At 38.0% G+C, this 17,822-nt stretch overlaps 1 protein-coding gene across 5 annotated transcripts in view; it reads right to left on the reverse strand.

The window, feature by feature from the left end:
* Window positions 1–1,123: 1,123 nt before the first annotated feature.
* The window catches only part of Dpy19l2 (dpy-19 like 2), a 102,805-nt gene continuing 86,106 nt past the window's right edge, over window positions 1,124–17,822 (reverse strand). For 4 of the 5 annotated variants that reach the window (XM_052755021.1, XM_052755002.1, XM_052754995.1 and 1 more), the window contains 6 exons: window positions 14,863–14,887; window positions 12,495–12,614; window positions 11,399–11,573; window positions 9,669–9,768; window positions 8,029–8,154; window positions 1,124–2,675 (listed from right to left, as the gene is read on the reverse strand). In XM_052755021.1, coding sequence (XP_052610981.1) covers window positions 2,525–2,675; window positions 8,029–8,154; window positions 9,669–9,768; window positions 11,399–11,573; window positions 12,495–12,614; window positions 14,863–14,887 — 697 coding nt within the window. In that variant the 3' untranslated portion in view covers window positions 1,124–2,524. The remainder of the gene's footprint in view (window positions 2,676–8,028; window positions 8,155–9,668; window positions 9,769–11,398; window positions 11,574–12,494; window positions 12,615–14,862; window positions 14,888–17,822) is intronic. The other variant, XM_052755009.1, reaches the window with a different exon arrangement.

The raw sequence follows: 17,822 nt of genomic DNA on the forward strand, positions 1-17,822 counted from the left end.
CACACATCACTCCTGAGGCTAGACAATAAAGGACAACTGTGTGAAGCTTCCTTCAGCCGTGGTTTGAAGTCAGTGTACAAGACAGGAATACAGGAAACCAGTAATGTGGGGATTTAACAAGGCAGCTCCACATAGTTAAAAGGAGGCTTATTTTGGGGTAGCTTACAGCCAGTCAAGGGGTTGGTTACAGGATCCAGGAGAGGTTAGGTGCAGTCCAGCAGGGTTCTCTGGAGAGCTTTGACTCAGTCTGCCATCCAGCATCCAGGATCACGAGGAACCAAGCCAACTGGCACATCCAGATCTTGGGTCTTAAAGGCTCCTGTAATGGCCGTGCCCCGGGGGCAGGTCCTAGGTAGGCGTGGTAGTTACTGGCTGCCTCACTGGGGCAGTGCTTCAAGGTCAAAGCTGGAGCAGCTACCTACTACCAACCAGGAGGAAAATTTCTCTGCACAGGAGGAAAAGCTGCCCATTGCTCATCTCACAGCACTCACATGTAGTCTTCAAACTTCAAAACAATAGGTGCTAAACTGTGCAGATAAGTAATAGCTTAATTTATTTTAAAACTGAAAATAAGCTGAGGTCTAACATTCCTGTTTGTTGACACCAAATTAATGTAGAGCTGTGTAGAATTCTGAGATGGGCTTACCTCACTCTGCAGTCTTCTAATACTGAAATGAGTATTTAGTGGGCTGGGGAAAGGAAGAAGGAACATCAGCTGAGTGCTTACCCATTCCAAGCACTTTAACACTGTTAAACTAATGCCCGTTGACCCTGAAATTGGGTAGAGTTCTGATTTATACTGAAGAAACAAAACTTCACAGGACAATATGAGAAAGCTCAGCACAGAACCTACCACAAAATGAGTAGGAATATCTTTTTGAATGAATGGTTGGTGATAGACCAAGTTGAGAGAACCAGGAATCAAGCTTGGTCAATGATACTTCACATCCACCACTTTCTCTACCACAGTACATTGCCTCCCAGTGAGACCATGCAAAATGGTTTGAATGGCCAAAGATCACTGCCAATAAACCCAACTAATACACCCAGCAACCTATGATGTCAGGGCTCTTTTAATTTCAAAATATGTGCTTCATAAAAGAAAACACAGAGAATCTTTGTGGACCTTTAAAATGATTTAATAAGCATTGTACAGGAAAATAACAAAATTAATAGGAAAATATTATGTGTATGGAACATTTTATTGGTTACATAGCTTGTATCATTTTTGTTGAATTCTGATAATTACTCTAAAATATCCCCCTGGTGACATTGTCCTGAACATGTCACTTTATTGAATGTTATGTTTTCCTTTCTCTGATCCACACAACAAAAGGAATTACTTGAAAATGTTAAAATCTACACAATATAGCATTCTTGTGTCCAGCATTAAAATATTTTCCAACTTTTATAGTAATTTTATATATAATTGCTTACCTATTGAAAGTAAACTAATCTGTGAAATTGACTAATCTCTTATGGCTAGCCAAAAATATAAGGAAAATGTAAGTATAAAACCTCCAAGATGCTTAATTTGTAGCAGATACATATTCATTCTACTTTCAAGGTAATTGCCTATTTCCAAAGCATTTATGACAGATAGCTTTTATTGGGAGATAAAATTTATAAGACAATGCCATCTTCATCATAAACTAAAAATAAGTGATGACTTAAAATATGGATTACAAAAGATGGTGGCTTGAAACACGGACCATACTCAGCAAGCCGGGGGCCACCGAGATGAGAAGGCTATTGCTTTGTTCACAATGTAGCCCCTGAAAACCTCACATGGTAAACCCAGCTAGATTTTCTTTACTGACGATTACTCCCAACTTTGATTTGGTTCCATAGTAATTTTTATTTTACCTGCTATTAAAAGAAAACAAGAGGACTCTACTGACAGACTAATAATTATTGGGTTTAGTCTGGAAATTAATCAGTGGCAAATATTTATCTGGCTGAGTTAATAATCTTCACAAGATTCAAACTATTACAAACCAAAGTGCTTAGAAACACTTGGACTGGAAATGATTTTTAAAGGTTCTTAAAAGCTAGTAGAACTCTCTCTTTAGGGGTAACTAGTACATGCAAAGCACATGAGAGTTGAGGCCACCACCACCACCATCAGGTCCCTTGAGTCTGCACTCATCTACATGGCTCAGAGGGTCTGGGCTGATCCACAGGTACTAGGGAAACCTGAAGCAGCATGCCTAGCTGGGTTGAAAAGGAATTACTTATCCTTGGTTTCTTAAATTACATTGTTATTTTGCATACATGTTTCCTCAAAACTAAAATGAATGTTTGTTGAAGATGTAGGAGATGACTTAATCGTTTATGAGGTTAGCTTGACAGGCTGACAGTCGATGTATTCAATGAAGTCATTTATCGTTAGTAACCAGAAAACTTTAAATAATCTTCTTTTGAAGTGTCTCTTAGTAAAGCTTGTGATTTTTTTATTGTTGTAAGGCCGGGAGTGTTCTTTCTTGACATACATCTTTGCACAGAATGATGGATAGCTTCGTTCTCAGTTAATCTTCAGGACTCTATACATACTATTCTGAAATACTGTGGTGAAGTAAGGCCTAGAATTCTTGAGCAGGACACTACAGAGGGGAGGATTAGCTGCATTGGAAGGGTCTTCCACATCCCAGATTTCAAGCATACTGCAACCAGGTCTGAAAGATAAAGGGCATAGATAAATAGTCATATTAAATAAATTAGCATATTCAAATTAAGAAATAGCTTCTAAATTTCCAGAGGCTAATTGATTTAACTACTTAAAATCTTAAAACCATAACTTCAGAAACCATTAAGTTCAGTAAAATGAAGCATGCTACATTTCCAGCCCCAGTCAACATATGCTGACAATAAACGTAAAATATGGAGTCAGAAAACTATATTTGAACTAGTTTACCTCCAATATGAAATATAATTATACTTGTGGACCACTATCCCTATCCAGTCATAAGACTAGTTTGTAGTTGGATGAGGTAAATTAAAGGGGAGCTGATTGAATTCCTTAGAAGATTCATATGTTTTGACATAAAGTGCCCTGAATTAGTAGACAAACATATATCCAGGCAGAGGAAGGAGGTTCTTAGGCTAAGTTGCTTTCTTTAGTCCTTCACTTTTGGGGAGCATGGTTATAAGAGTACACTAAGTGGTATAATGTGTCTTGATAAAGAGTAACCCTACTACATAGGAATCATTAATTGGAAGAAGTCAGGCAAAACTGACATCAAATTTTTAATGTGTATTTTGAAATATAACATATAAAATCCTGACATTTCCCATGTAAAGTTTAACTATATGCAGGGACCATCACAACCAATGCAGAGACATTCCTATCAACTAACATGTTCCCTGTGTCTTTCCTGTAGTCAGTCTTCTTCCCCAAACATAGCCCGGGTATGCATGGATCTCCTTTCTGCACTACAGCATTTAAAATTCCGTGCAAATACATTGTGTAAGCTTTTCATTTCTGGCCTCCTTATCTTAGAAACTGTGCTGCTGATACCTTAGATACTGATTGTCCTGGTGAGCTCACCTGTTAAGTTGCCACAACCTAAAAACACTTGAAAAGACAGCTCCAATTGTGGAAAAGATCAGGTTGCCCTGTGGACGTGTCTGTAGGGGATTATCTTGATGGTTAATTGATGTAGGAGGGCACAGCCCACTGTGGGCAGCACCAATCCCATTGCAGATGCTATTGAATTCTATAAGAAATCTAGCCGAGGGGCTGGAGAAGCAACTCAGTGGTTAAGAACACAAACTTCTCTTGCAGAGCCCATGTTCAGGTGGCTCACAACTGCCTATAACTCCAGACAGGGAATCTAATGCCCCCTTCTGACCTCCATAGACACCTGCAAACATGGCATACACACATGCAGAAACACACACACACACACAGTCACAAATCTTTTAAAATATAAATACAAATTTAGATTAGCATAAGCCTGTGAGCTAGTCAGCAAGCAACATTCTCCATGGCTCCTGCTACATTTCTTTGGTATTGAAGTGAGTTCCTAGGTCTGAAACTCTAAGGTAATACTGTGCAATAGTAAAGTCACAACAAGAAAGTCTGCCTTCAGGTTCATGAATGCCTGCCTTGACTTTCCTCATAATGAACTGTGACCTTGAATTATAAACCAAACTAATACCCATAATTCTCCCCTGCCCCATACATTGCTTTTTGTCTGGGTATTTCATTACAAGAGTTGAAATTAGAATATTATATTTCTTGTAAGTATTATTGCCCTTACATTTCTAAATAGTATTTTATGACATGGAAGACCACAGTTTCTTTGTTGGTTCTCAAATTACTGAGCATTTGGGGTACTTGAAGCACATTAGAACTGATTTTAGGCAGATACCTAGCAGTGGAACTGTAGGGTGGAGTGCTAAGTGTGGTTTTTTTTTTTTTTTAGTTTTTCGAGACAGGGTTTCTCTGTGTAGCTTTGCGCCTGGCCTCGAACTCACAGAGATCCGCCTGGCTCTGCCTCCCGAGTGCTGGGATTAAAGGCGTGCGCCACCACCGCCCGGCTAAGTGTGGTTTTTAACTTGATAAGCAACTTCAACATTGTCTTCCAAAGTGACTGTACTGTTTTCCATTTCTACAGTGTATGTGATTTCAAACTTGCATAAATGTATGGTATCACCAGTCTTCACAATTTTAGTCTTTTCCGTGTTGTTATGGGTTGTTCAAAATAACTTCCTTGGTACAATGTCTTAACCACATTTGTCAAATTTTGTATTGTTTCTTATTGAAGTGTGAGAAGTTTAAATATCCCATCAGATGTTCTAGACTTAATAATATTAATTACTCAATATATGGCACATAGAGGCTGCAATCTGATTCTTTCTAATACACTTATGTACCCACAGAGCACCAGTGTAAACAAGGAACATAACTCTGTCTCCACAACTCATCCATGCTCTTTGCAGTTCACTCTTCTGTTCATCAATGCCTTTCAAAACATAACCATACATCCACTTCTTGTAACTGTAGATTTGTGTGTACTTTCTGGAATTGTTGCCTCCTTTCTAATTTTGTCTGGCTTATTTTCCTAAGTATAATTATTATCCATATTGTATGTATTGATGAGTGGCATTATATTGTCTAAATATTCCAATAGTGTTTAGCAATTAATTCACCTGTTAATCCATATTTCAATTATTTCTAAGTTGCAGCTACTAAAAAAGCTGATGTGAATAATTGCATACAATTATAAGTAATGGATGACTGCTTTTTAGAAAAAGTCTACTTTATGAGTGTGTGTGTGTGTGTGTGTGTGTGTGTGTGTGTGTGTGTGTGTGTATCTATTAGTTTTTATCAGAGTATCAGAGTTCTATGTATACTTTAATTGGTTATGTTAATTTTTTGATGTGGTATATCCTTGAAGATTTCAACATAGCTTTTGTATCACTTGCTAAGTATTTTAATATCTAACTGTATTTTTGGTCTGTTTCTACTTCTGAGTTGTCAGGCTTTGTTTCACATATACTCCTGTTCTGTTTTACAGTCAAATACTCATAGTCCCAATCATTATATCACCCTGATATGTTGAATTGTTCAGCATTGTGCCATTTTTCTTTGGTGTTGTGGTTTAATAGCTATTTTATCTGATTAAAAACTACCTGACTTCCTTGAAGCTAAGTAAAAAGTTTTAGTAATAGCACTCCATTATCTACTGCCTCACTTTAATTTTATTTTTATATTTTGCATTTTAGTGGTTGTTTATGGATTGCAAACAGAAATCTTCAAAATATCTTTTACGGAGCAGTAGAGCTAAATTCCTTTCAATAAATAAAGCTTTATATTTCCATTTATTCGTTTTTGTACTGTTATTGTCACGTGCACTATTCACTCTATAAGCTGAAAAATATGCTGATATTTTCTTTTATTTTGCTAGATTTTTAAAATATTCTCATAGAAGAACAGTATGGTGATTAACATGTACAAGTTCTCAGCACATTGCCTTGTTCCCTCCACTTGAGCCGCCACCAGGAATCATTTCTCTACAATGTAGAGAAGTTTGCTTGCAAAGTGCCACTGAGACGCCATTGACCTGAACCCCGTCAGCCGACCCTCATGTACAGATGGAGTTTCACTGAACATAGAATTCCTGACGTCTTCATTCACTGCTTTGTTCACTCCAGCATCAGACAAGCAGGCTCTTCCTGAGGAGAAGTCAGGTGTCCATCATGGTGTGCTCCTTCTTCTCTTCAAGACAGTCCTCCAGCTGACCTTTCTGTTGGGCTGCAGTGTGCCTTCCTCTGACCTTTCTGCTGGGCTGCAGTGCACCTTGCTCTGACCTTTGTGTTGGGCTGCAGTGTGCCTTGCTCTGGTCTTTCTTCTGGGCTGCAGTGTGCCTTCCTCTGACCTTTCTGCTGGGCTGCAGTGCGCCTTGCTCTGACCTTTCTGTTGGGCTGCAGGGTGCCCTGCTCTGGTCTTTCTGCTGGGCTGCAGTGTGCCTTGCTCTGGTTTTCTCTAGGTTTGCCCTAAATGGATTTGTTGAACTTTGTAGTGGGTCTCTCAGACAATGGCTTCCTCAAACCTCTGAGACTGGACATTTCTTCAGCTGTTGTTTTCCATCACCTGTCTTCTCCTTCCCTCTGGTCCTTTGCTATGTCCCAGCTGTCCCCCTCATGTTCAGTTACATAGTTATGTTGTCCATGTCTCTGCAATTTTTCCTTAAAAAACAATTTAGATAAGTCCTCTTCTTATAAGTTGCTTTTTCTTGATCTAATTCGGATTCACTGCTTTTTTTTTCTTGTATCAAATAAACTTTGCTGTTTAGCACTTTTAAATGTTTCATTTGAACTATTTTACGTCTAGAGTTCCCAACAGAGGTGGTTTTAGTTCTGTTGAGATGCTGTATCTTTCACCAGCTGATACCATGTTCTACTTTAATTCATGCCCCCCCTTTTTGTTTGTTTGTATTTTGAGACAGAGTTTCTCTGTGTAGCCCTGGCTGTCCTGGAACTCACTCTGTAGACCAGGCTGGCCTTGAACTCAGAGATTTGCCTGCCTCTGCCTCCCAAGTGCTGGGATTAAAGTCATGGCCCATTTTTGTTGTTCCTAGAACAGAAGCCAGGCCTTGCACATGCCAGGTGAGTGCTGAACTGTATCCCCAGGACTATTTTATTAATCATTTGAATAGTGAATATGGACTCTAGATGCTTAATCAAATACTTTGAATCAGTTTCTGATAGCTTCCTATGTTCAGAGTTTTAGTCCCATTTTCCCATCGTGTGTATGACTGAAAGTTTGGTTTGAAAAGTGGACACTATACATAATACATTCTAATGACATTGGAACCTATTTTGATCTTTTGACTGAAGAATGAGATTGTTGTTATAGGCAATTTACTCGCCTGGATCTGTTGATATCTCAGCCCAGAAATCTAAATAATAAACTCAAGAAATCCACTGAATACATTGTTTTTTTCATTTTTGAAAATGCAAATCTCAAAAAATTTATAATGTATTTACTTATTATGTCATCTATAGTTACAAGAAATTTTTAAGCTTTATGTATCCAATATAATTGAATAACATTAAGAGATAAATATACTTCACTTATAATTCAGACATCAAATAAAAATATTACAAAAATTTGAAAAATTATGGAATATATATATTTACAATAGATATTTTAATTTGACTAAAGAATTATATGATGAATACCTGTGCTAAAACATCACCTTACTTCCTTAATCTTTATACAGTTTATGTTTCCATATATATATATATATATATATATATATATATATATATATATACCAGTGAAAAGTAAATATAAAAGGTCACATGAAAATTGAGTTATTAAAATATAATTTTAATAGCTATTATGAGAAGACAACTTATTTTACCTTATGCTATAATAATATTTTAATGGGATATATCTAAAATATAAAGCCTTAAAGAATCAGGACTTCTATGTAGCAGCATCTTGTCATTATATAATAATGTGGAGTGATTTTTTGCTTTACAATATACCATATTATACATAACATTGATACTCACTTTGTTCTCACAACACACCATGCTTCTTCTAGAACATAATAATTCACATGTAATTCCAACAATTTATCTCTCACTTCTACTGCAGATTTTCGACTATATGCAGAATAAACTATTTTTGTTCGAGCCCTTTAAATTTAAAAACAATTACAAACAGATTTTAAAATAAATGATAATAGATTAAAGAAATATTGCTAGCAAATTGATATTGTAACCCTCAGTGGATGGAAGACAGATATGTATGGTCATAAATTATGCAATTGCTTTGAGAGATTGGTTTTCACACAAATATTTATATTTTGAACATGCTAAATCTTAAAGCAGTTTGAAGCTTGTTATATCTAAGCTAATTTAAAATTGTACTGGGTGTCAAACTGATAGTTCAGGTTGTAAATGTTTCTTCATATAATCCACAAAAGAGCTGAGGCTTGTAGCAATATGGATTTAGTAGATAATTTCCCCTCTGATAAACAACTGCCAAGTGAGTATTTAGAAGTGGGCATCCAGGATACTATCACAGATAGGAAAAGCACCATATAAAATTTTGAAATGCTAGGATATTCATTCAAATACAGCACAATAGAAAGTTTTGTCCCTGAGCAAATTAAATGTTGTTTGGGATGTTCAATCGCCACAACTAGACAAAATTTTGAACGAATTCAAAATTTTATTCTAGCAGTATGCCAAAAATTAAGAGAAAAAGATTTCTTTAACAAATGATAGACTGATCAAAATAGCTTTTAAATCCATACCTGCTGCACTGTAATAAAGACCTGGATTCAGGCCGCCTACACCCAAAGCCAGGAACATCTGTTCATATCTATGACCCAAGCACAGAAAGAACTGGAGACAGGAAGATCTTAGAACCTCACTGGCCAGCCTAGCTGAACTCTACCCTCAATAGACCTCGTCTCAAAGAATAAGGTGCAGAGTGATCAGAAAAGACATCTACCACTGGCCTCTGGTCCCCAGACATGTCTCTCTCTGTCTCTCTGTTTGTGTGTGTCTTTCTCTCATGCACATAACCCCCATACATGAGAACCATTTTTTTGTGTGTATGTGTGTCTGGCTCATGTATGTGTTTGTATGGGTGTATACATGTTTGTGCATGTCTGAAGACCAGAGGTCAATCCTGGTTGTCTTTCTTTGGCTTTGAGTGTACAGGACCTGACTTGGGGTCTTCATCTCAGTGCGGCAGGTCCTTTACTGACTAAGACATCTCTCCAGTCCTGCAACATTATTTGCTCAGGATTGATTCAGATTTGAGGCTCTATTCAACCTACATCAGAAGAAACAGGTACCTTTAGAAATTGTTATAAATTTTGTTTCTTTGTTAGAGACAAGGCTCCATTCTGTAGTTCAGGTTGGCCTGGGATTCACTAGGTCAGCCTTGAACTCAGCAGTTCTCATGCTTCAGTTTCCCAAGTGCTGGGGTTACAGGTATGCCTTCCACCCCCAGCTGCACTGTACATCCTTTTAACTTCCAGAGATGAATAGAAAAATGCTTATGTGAATACGTATACATGAGTATATGTAGATGAACATATGTATGTGTATGTGTGTAAACAAACACATTTTTCTTTTTCCAAGGGCCAGTAACAAGTAATGGCAATTCTACCCAATGGATGCAGGTGACCACTCACCTCAAGTCTGCATCCTCATAATGTGGGTGGTTCACAATTGGATGCAGTGTAGATAGCTTGATGCTCGCCATTGTAGGCATAGCACCTGCAAAAACAGCATCTGGGAAAACAGATGACATTTCTTAGAAAAACAATTTAAAGAAAATAAAAAGTTGAAGAAAGATCCTTACATAATGGCCACTGATGTAGATATTTTAATTATTCAACATCTACTCCTTGTCTTCTGTAATATTTAACCTTCGCTTCACTGGTGGTAAAGAGCTATGCACAATACTTTTAAATTTTATTTTACATTTATTTATTTGGGGCGTGTGTGTGTGTGTGTGTGTGTGTGTGTGTGTGTGTGTGTGTGTGTGCATGGATACACATATGAGAGGACAGAAGACAATTGTTGGGAATGGGTTTTCTCCCTCTAGATGAGGCCTGGGAATCTGCATCAGCTCTTCAGAGATGGCAGCAAGTGCCTTTATCCACTGAGCCTTCTCACTGACCCCACACACGATGTTTTCATAAGGATCCTGTGACTTGGTTTGTAGGACAACTCAATGAATTCTGTTTTTCTTATTGTGTAGATAAATAGGCACAGACATAGCAAAGCTATGTGATCTGCCAAGAGTTTACAATTGAAACATTTCCACACTCACCCATACCTACTTCACCAAAGCTTCCTGCTGTACTTTAAGGACTGGCACTACAGGCAGAAAACTAGACAGAAGGAAAACTATCCTGTAGTACTATGAACTATGTAAAAGGCCAATGTCATAGCACATTTTTTTTCAAATGATTTTGTTGTTGTTGTTGTGAATTGTAGTTGTGTGGAATCGTTAGAAGAAAATGCTGTACTACAGTGTTTCGATATTCACAATATGGGGACTAGAGAGACAGTTCAGTAGTTAAGAGCACTAACTTCTTGCAGATGATCCAGGGTTAGTTCTCAGCACCACATGGAGGCTCACAACACGTAACTCTAGTTCCAGGAGATTGGATTCCTATTCTGACCACTACAGGAATCTGCATGGATGTGGTGCACACACATACAGGTGCATATACAAACACATAAAGTAAACGGGTGTTTTTGTAATATCAGTGATAAAGTTTGTTAGTTCCCTTTTACATTTTATTGTTTCTCCAGCTCTTCAAATCCCTCATTACTTGTTGGTATACATTTTTGGAAATATAAACTTAGATATAATAATTACATCAAAATCAATTATTCAGGCTTTTGTCTTAAGTCAAAGACCAAAAACTTCATTCTTGACATTTTAATACAGTAAATGTTTATATAATTGTTAAGATTATTTTTATTTATAAAAATTGGTCACAAGCATATGGCATTTTATTTAGGTCCACTGAAATAACAATTTTTCCAAATATTCATGAGAACATTTCAATAAATACTAAGAGCCTAGAACAGTGAGGAGTGTCAGTTTTATCCTTTAGTGATGGAGTGGCATGCTGGAGCTTACAGCATCGTAAGAGAGTATCATGGCTAGATCTGGGGAAAGATGACAATCAACATTGAACCGCAATTTCTGATGAATGTTTATATCTTACAGACCATTGTACAGAAAGACAACTGAACTACCGCCAAGTCAGAATTGTGCCTACACATACACACACACGTATATATGATATATATAATACACAGACACACACATCTGGAATGCTTAGCTGTATTTGACAAACAAACACACGCGTGTGCTTTATATTATGTCTGCACAACATCTCACCTGGCCTGGTGTTGTGTTTGATCCAGTGTATGAGTTCTTCCTGAGGCAGGTTAGTAAACTCTCCCATGATGCTCCACTGGTTATGGAGGTTTGCACAACCTTGTATTGACATGATTGTCAGAATACCGAAGACAACATTCTCAAAATGAACTCTACAAAAAAGCCAGCCAAAGAGCTGAAATAAAAAAAAACACATTTATTTATATTTCTTATATGAAGAGTACTATTGGATCAAAAGTACATTCTCACTTTCCTACTGAATCCAAAGTGCATTACCCTTTATCTCGGTACACAGACACATGGAATGCTCATCTGCTGCTTGCGAACAGCCAACATGCTAGAGTGACTGGACCTGCTTATAAATAAATTTTCTGTGGTTTTGAAAGAATTGAGCGTCTTTCCAGTGATGACTTGTGGCCAGGCACTAGGATTAAGGAACTGCACCTTGAAATATGCTATACTGAAATCTTTTAACATTTTGGTTGATTTTTTCTGATGACTTGAATAACCAAACATTTGGTTGATTTTTTCTGATGACTTGAATAACCAAAAGAAACCCCACTAGCACTGACATGCATGTTCCTTTCAGGAAAACGGCTGCTAGATTGTCAAAGCTGAATAAGGTGCTTCTAGATGTACTGAATTTCTGTCTAATTCCTGTAGCTGTCTAGCTGGTTTATGTGTCTACTAGCTATAGTAAGGGATAGCAGAATGGAGAGCTTTTGGAGGAATCCTCTTATCCAAGCAGGGCCACTCTGGATCTCCTCAGCACTGGAAATGTGCTGTCAAGGGGGTTTATGGGCCCAAACCCCCTTCACAAACTTAGATGCTAAAAGACTATATTTGTAGACATGATGATAACAGAGGGTGAGGAATACCCAAATGCTTGTCACAGAAACATCACTCATAGTCTATAAATGTTTTCAAAGCCACTCTCTTGCTGACAATGAATCAACTGACATTTATAGTCATTGAACGTAGTTAACTCAAAGCACTCAATGCTTTCATATTTTGGATTACTCAGCAAAGCCACGGCAGCTCCACAGCAGTTGTTTTAGTTGTTAGAATAACAGGCATTCAAGAGTGGGTGGCTTACCTGTCGGGAGCAGATCAAAGAAGCCATAATGCACATGTGGGGTGTCAAAAACAGCTTCAACCGCATGATTAAAATGGCAAGAGCTGTGAATGCCAGCAACTGCAAAGTGTGAAAAATCAACTGCAAAACACAAAATAGTGACTTTTGCACTTTATGCATTTTTAAATTAACAGATAAAAATAAAGTGTCTTAAATTTTCTTATACAAGAGGGCAGAGATTTCCCAGCATAGCATTAAGCCTATTAATATATGCATTCATCCATTCAACTAAGATTTAATAATATAATAATCTCTGCCAGGAACTTTTCTGAGTGCTTCAAATAGAACACTGAGCAATCCTGCCCTTGTGAGGCTCACACCTTAGTGCATTAGGTTAGAAAAGGATACTGGTAACTCCCTGTACATAAATAAGTTTTGATCGATTAGACAGTGACAAGAACAATGGGCAAGATGGAGGAGAGGAAAGAGCCAAGCAGCAAAGAATGTGTGAAAGGCCACAGCTAGGACATCATATCTTGAGGTGTGTCAGCACAGTGGGCCTCACTGAAAAGGTGACATCAGGAGAAGGATTTGAACAAGGAGGGGAGGAAGACAAGGGACAAATACAGAAAGCTTCATATGAACTGCATTTTAGTTCCGAGCAATCACAGGAGCACAAAACCCTGACTGTTCTTAAGGCAGCGTGGTCTAAGTGTCTGTGCTAGGCAGCATTCTATCCTAATTTAACAGAGTCGAGGGATCCACAGGGCAACAGTTGCAAATAAAATTTTCTAACTGAGATGTTCATACAGCATAACCTTTACTAGAAAAATGTGCAGTGAATCAAAGTAAATGGCAACTAAATATTTACATCCTAATTCACCAATATTCAACTAAATTACAGATATGAGGTGTAATAAGTCTTTTTCTGTCCTACCAGCTAGCTCACAAATAATGACACAGAGACTTCTTATTAATTATGAAAGCTTGGCCTTTAACCTAGGCTTGTCTCAACTAGCACTTATAACTTAAATTAACCCATTTATATTAATCTACATGCTACCACGTAGTGTTCTCTCTCTTCCATCTTGTACCTCCTTGTATCTCCCTGTCTCCTAGTTTCTCTTGCACACCTAGCTTCCTCCTCCTCTTCCTTTCTCTCCCCGAAGTCCTGCCTATAGCTCCTGCCTAGTTATTGGCCATTCAGCTTTTTATTACACCAATCACAGCAATACAGCATCACACAGTGTACAAATATCCCACAACTATGTGGTATTTTCATTTATTAAAAGGAAAACAGTCAGCTTGTACTTCAGAATGAAATGAAACAAATAGTAAAATAATCAGTTTCTGTAATTCCAAACTCTCAAGATCCTAGAGAACGGCCAATTACTTTGACTTACACACTCCTTCTAGAACTTTACTGAGGGATGGTCAAAACACTCTGGAGGGTATTTTAACAGCCCCAACAGGAAACAAGCTTGGTGACCAACATAGAAGAACAGACACTCAGCCATCAAAAATTTTAAAAGATCATTTAACGGAATGCAAAAGGCTTTAGGATACAGGAGGGGCTCCCTAGCAGTCTGAGCATCTGACAGTGACTAATATGGTGCTCACAGGTTTTGCCCTTTACCCTCCCCCGCTTACGACACCATTCAATTACATCCTAACTTGAGCCACCAAAGTCTGGTTCCTTATTTGGTTACTGACTCATTCCTAAGGCAAAACACCAAGGTCCAACAATCAAAATTCACTATTGGGACACACTGGCTAACATATCCAATTAGGACTTACCCACTCACTCTAGCACAGACTTCCCCCTTTTCTCCTTAAAAACTTACTCCTGGAAAAACAAAAAACAAAAACAAACAAAACAAAACAAAAACAAACAAACAAACAAAACACCTGCTGCTGCTTGCTGTTTGCCTCTGCCGGATCCAGAGGCAGCTCCCACCCCTCCTTGACCTCCTGGGGTAATAATCTTTGTGCTGAGAATTTGGTGCCTGGGTGTGTCCTGTACTGACTCCAGGGGGCCTGCCCACCCTTACAATACAAAATGTGTATGTACAGAATAAGACTCTGTAAAATAAATGAACAAATAAAATAAAACCCATGTATCTATACCATAGAGTATAAGGAGGATGATATAGAAACAAACAAAACAAAACACAAACTTCTGGTAATTTGTCTGCATTTTTTGATTGGCTTTCAAATCCGTATTACTATTCAATTGTGAGGTCAGATAAAAAAAAGGAAGCCCAGAAGAAATGATTACCACTGCCCCAAATCCAAGCAGCACTGATGTGCAGCAGCAGGAAGGCTACACCTCTGTGAGTTATCCAAGTGGGATTTAATACACAAGTCTACCAAGAATGAGAGCTTTTACCTCACCATTTTCAAGGAGCTGTTTTCTGGAAGAAAAGAAAAATGATCTATTTACTGAATGTCCATGCAACATCATTACATAAGAATAAAATCATTCGTTTTGTTTTTAGATTTTAAATTCTTAATTCTTCCTAAACTGTGTAAAGTACAAAATTTAAAACACTATATATATGCTAATAATTAAATATAGTATATGAAGAGGCTGATCTTTGATTAAGTTAGCATATGTTTTACTGATCCCTGGAGACTGCCCCTCTGGAATGACATACTTCTTTTTAAATATTTAAGCTATGAATTATAAATACAGTGCTTTCAATAATTACTGTTGGACTTTTGACTTGTTTTTATTTTTCACAATTATAAACTACATGATATTTTATACATAACTTGGTAAATATATCTAAAGCATATAAATATTTTACTTCTTAAAAATCAGTCCAAATTAATGAATATCTACAGTAACATATAATGTTCTAAATACTGCACAGTGAATATATACTATGGATAGTCTAGAAATCATTTTTATGTTCATAGAATTTATAGTAATCTGATACACAAATAAGAATGTCTATCCTAATCCTCTGCAGAAAAGACTGTGCTTTACAAATGGCCTTACAGGAAGGGACATTCTAGGAGAAAGAAGTTAGATTGTGATTAGAGGAAATTCACAAGTGTAGAGTCTTAAAGGTGGTCACAGAAGATAGAAGAGGAATCAAATTACTCAGATACCCTGTAGCTTTTTCCTAACCTATGCAACCAGGGAATGGAGGCATCCCAGTATCCTGAACTCTTCCACTCACAACAGAATCCTGCAGTGAGCAAAGGACCTGGCTACTATGTAATTATTATATTCACCAAGGACCACCCAACTGGTGTGAATAAAACTAGTAGCCAACTTATTATATGAACAAACAAAATACAAGTAACATGAAAAGGAATTACAGAGATAAATAAGCAAAACCTGTGACTTCTCTGGAACACTAACACAACACATATAAGACAGTGTTCAATGCAACTTTTAACGTTTTTCTCCACAGAGGTTTGGGGGTGGATCACTTATTACATAATTAGATGAGTTGCCGTGAAAAGGAGTTTTCCAATACTCTGGGACAAACTTGCTAACCTAACTGAAAAAGCATAAACTAAGGTTTGGAAAGTAGAGTTTACACAGCTGAAGTTTGGATGCTGGGAAACTCAGCTATGGAATTGTCCAAGGGAAACGTTTTATTTCAGCTTGCATTTAAGTTCAGGCAGCAGACACAGGAGAAAGATGGTCATACTGCATCTACAGTCAAGAAGGACAGCGTAGGTGGGAAGCAGAGCTGGGTTAGAAACTGTCAATGCCTGTTCCTACTTCTTCCAGTGAATCCACGCCTTCTAAAGATTCCACAGCCTTCTAAAAAATGTCAGTATGTAGAATATTATTTTAAGATGTGTGTTTTTTTTTATGCTGTGGAACATTGTTCAATAATACAAAGATGTGTGCATTCCTTTATGTTGCATTTGTTTAACTCTGTGAAGCTGTGTTACTCTGCCTATCTAAAACATCCGATGGTCTAATAAAGAGCTGAACAGCCAATAGCTAGGCAGGAGAAAGATAGGTGGGGCTGGCAGGCAGAGAATATATAGAAGGAGAAATCTGGGAAAAAGGAAGAAGTAGTCAGAGAAGGAGGAGGACATCAGGGGCCAGCCACCCAGCCACACATGGAGTAAGAGTGAAAGTAAGATACATGGAAGTAAAAAAGGGATGAAACTCAGAGGCAAAAGGTAGATGGGTTAAAGTTAAGAAAAGGTGGTAAGAAACATGCCGTGCTAAGGCCAGGCATTTATAATTAAGAACAAGCCTCAGTGTGTGATTTATTTGTGAGCTGGGTGGTGGGACCCCCAAAAGAGCAAAAGCAACCAACTGAACTATTCTCTACTTAATGAAAAATGGGTCAAGACAGAAATAAAGAAATTAAAGACTTCCTAGAATTCAACGAACATGGATACACAACACACCCAAACTTTTGGGACACAATAGAAGTGGTGCTAAGAGGAAAGTTCACAACACTAAGTGCCTACATTAAAAAACAACAACAAAAAAAATGGAGTCCCAACTCTGTCCCAGTTGCCGGCCAGCAGGTAGGGCTTCTGCAGGAAGGCCCCCCACCAGACCCTGCAATCTACATGCCCTGCCCCCACACCCATCTGCCTGAGACCCCAGCCACTCCCTGAGGCATGGAAACCAAACTGCCAGCTCTCATTGGACCAAGAGAAGCTCTCATTGGAACAAGAGTAACCTCCTGAGACAGGGAATCCACCACCCCTCACTAGACCAAGAGTGGCTTTCTGGTAGAATCTGCCACCTCTCTTTGGACCAAGAGAGGCTTACTGAAACACAGAATCTGCCAGATCTGACTGGACCAAGAGCCCTGATAAGACCAAGAGCAGCTCTGTGAGTCACAGAATCAACAAGCTTGGGTTGACCCAAGAGCAGCTCCCTGAGACACAGAATCTGCCTGCTCCAATTAGACCAAGAACTAAGACTGGACCCAGAGGGGCCCCCTGAGACACAGACACAACAAGCACAGAGTGGACCAATAGCAACTTTCTCAGACACAGGCATCTCTTATACCTATTAGAGGAGGAGATGGGCAGATGTCAAGGCAAAAATACATACAACAACATAAAGAGCAATAAGGCATCACCAGAACCTAGCCCCCCTCCAACAGCAAGACCTGAACATCACAATGTAGAAGAAGCAGAAGAAAATGGCCTTAACAATAACATCATGAAGATGCTAGAGGCCTTTCAAGAAAAAATAAAAAATGAAATTGAGGAAAAGACAAACAAAAAATTGGACGAAATCAATAGAGAAATAGAGGAAAAGACAAATAAAAAATTGGAAAAAAAATCAATAAATCCCTTAAATAAAGCCAAGAAAACCATGAAAAGGCAATTAAACATGTGAGGGAAACA

The sequence above is a fragment of the Peromyscus californicus genome, unplaced genomic scaffold, assembly GCF_007827085.1.
Source record: "Peromyscus californicus insignis strain IS unplaced genomic scaffold, ASM782708v3 Scaffold_11__1_contigs__length_118956290, whole genome shotgun sequence".
NCBI lineage: Eukaryota > Metazoa > Chordata > Mammalia > Rodentia > Cricetidae > Peromyscus > Peromyscus californicus.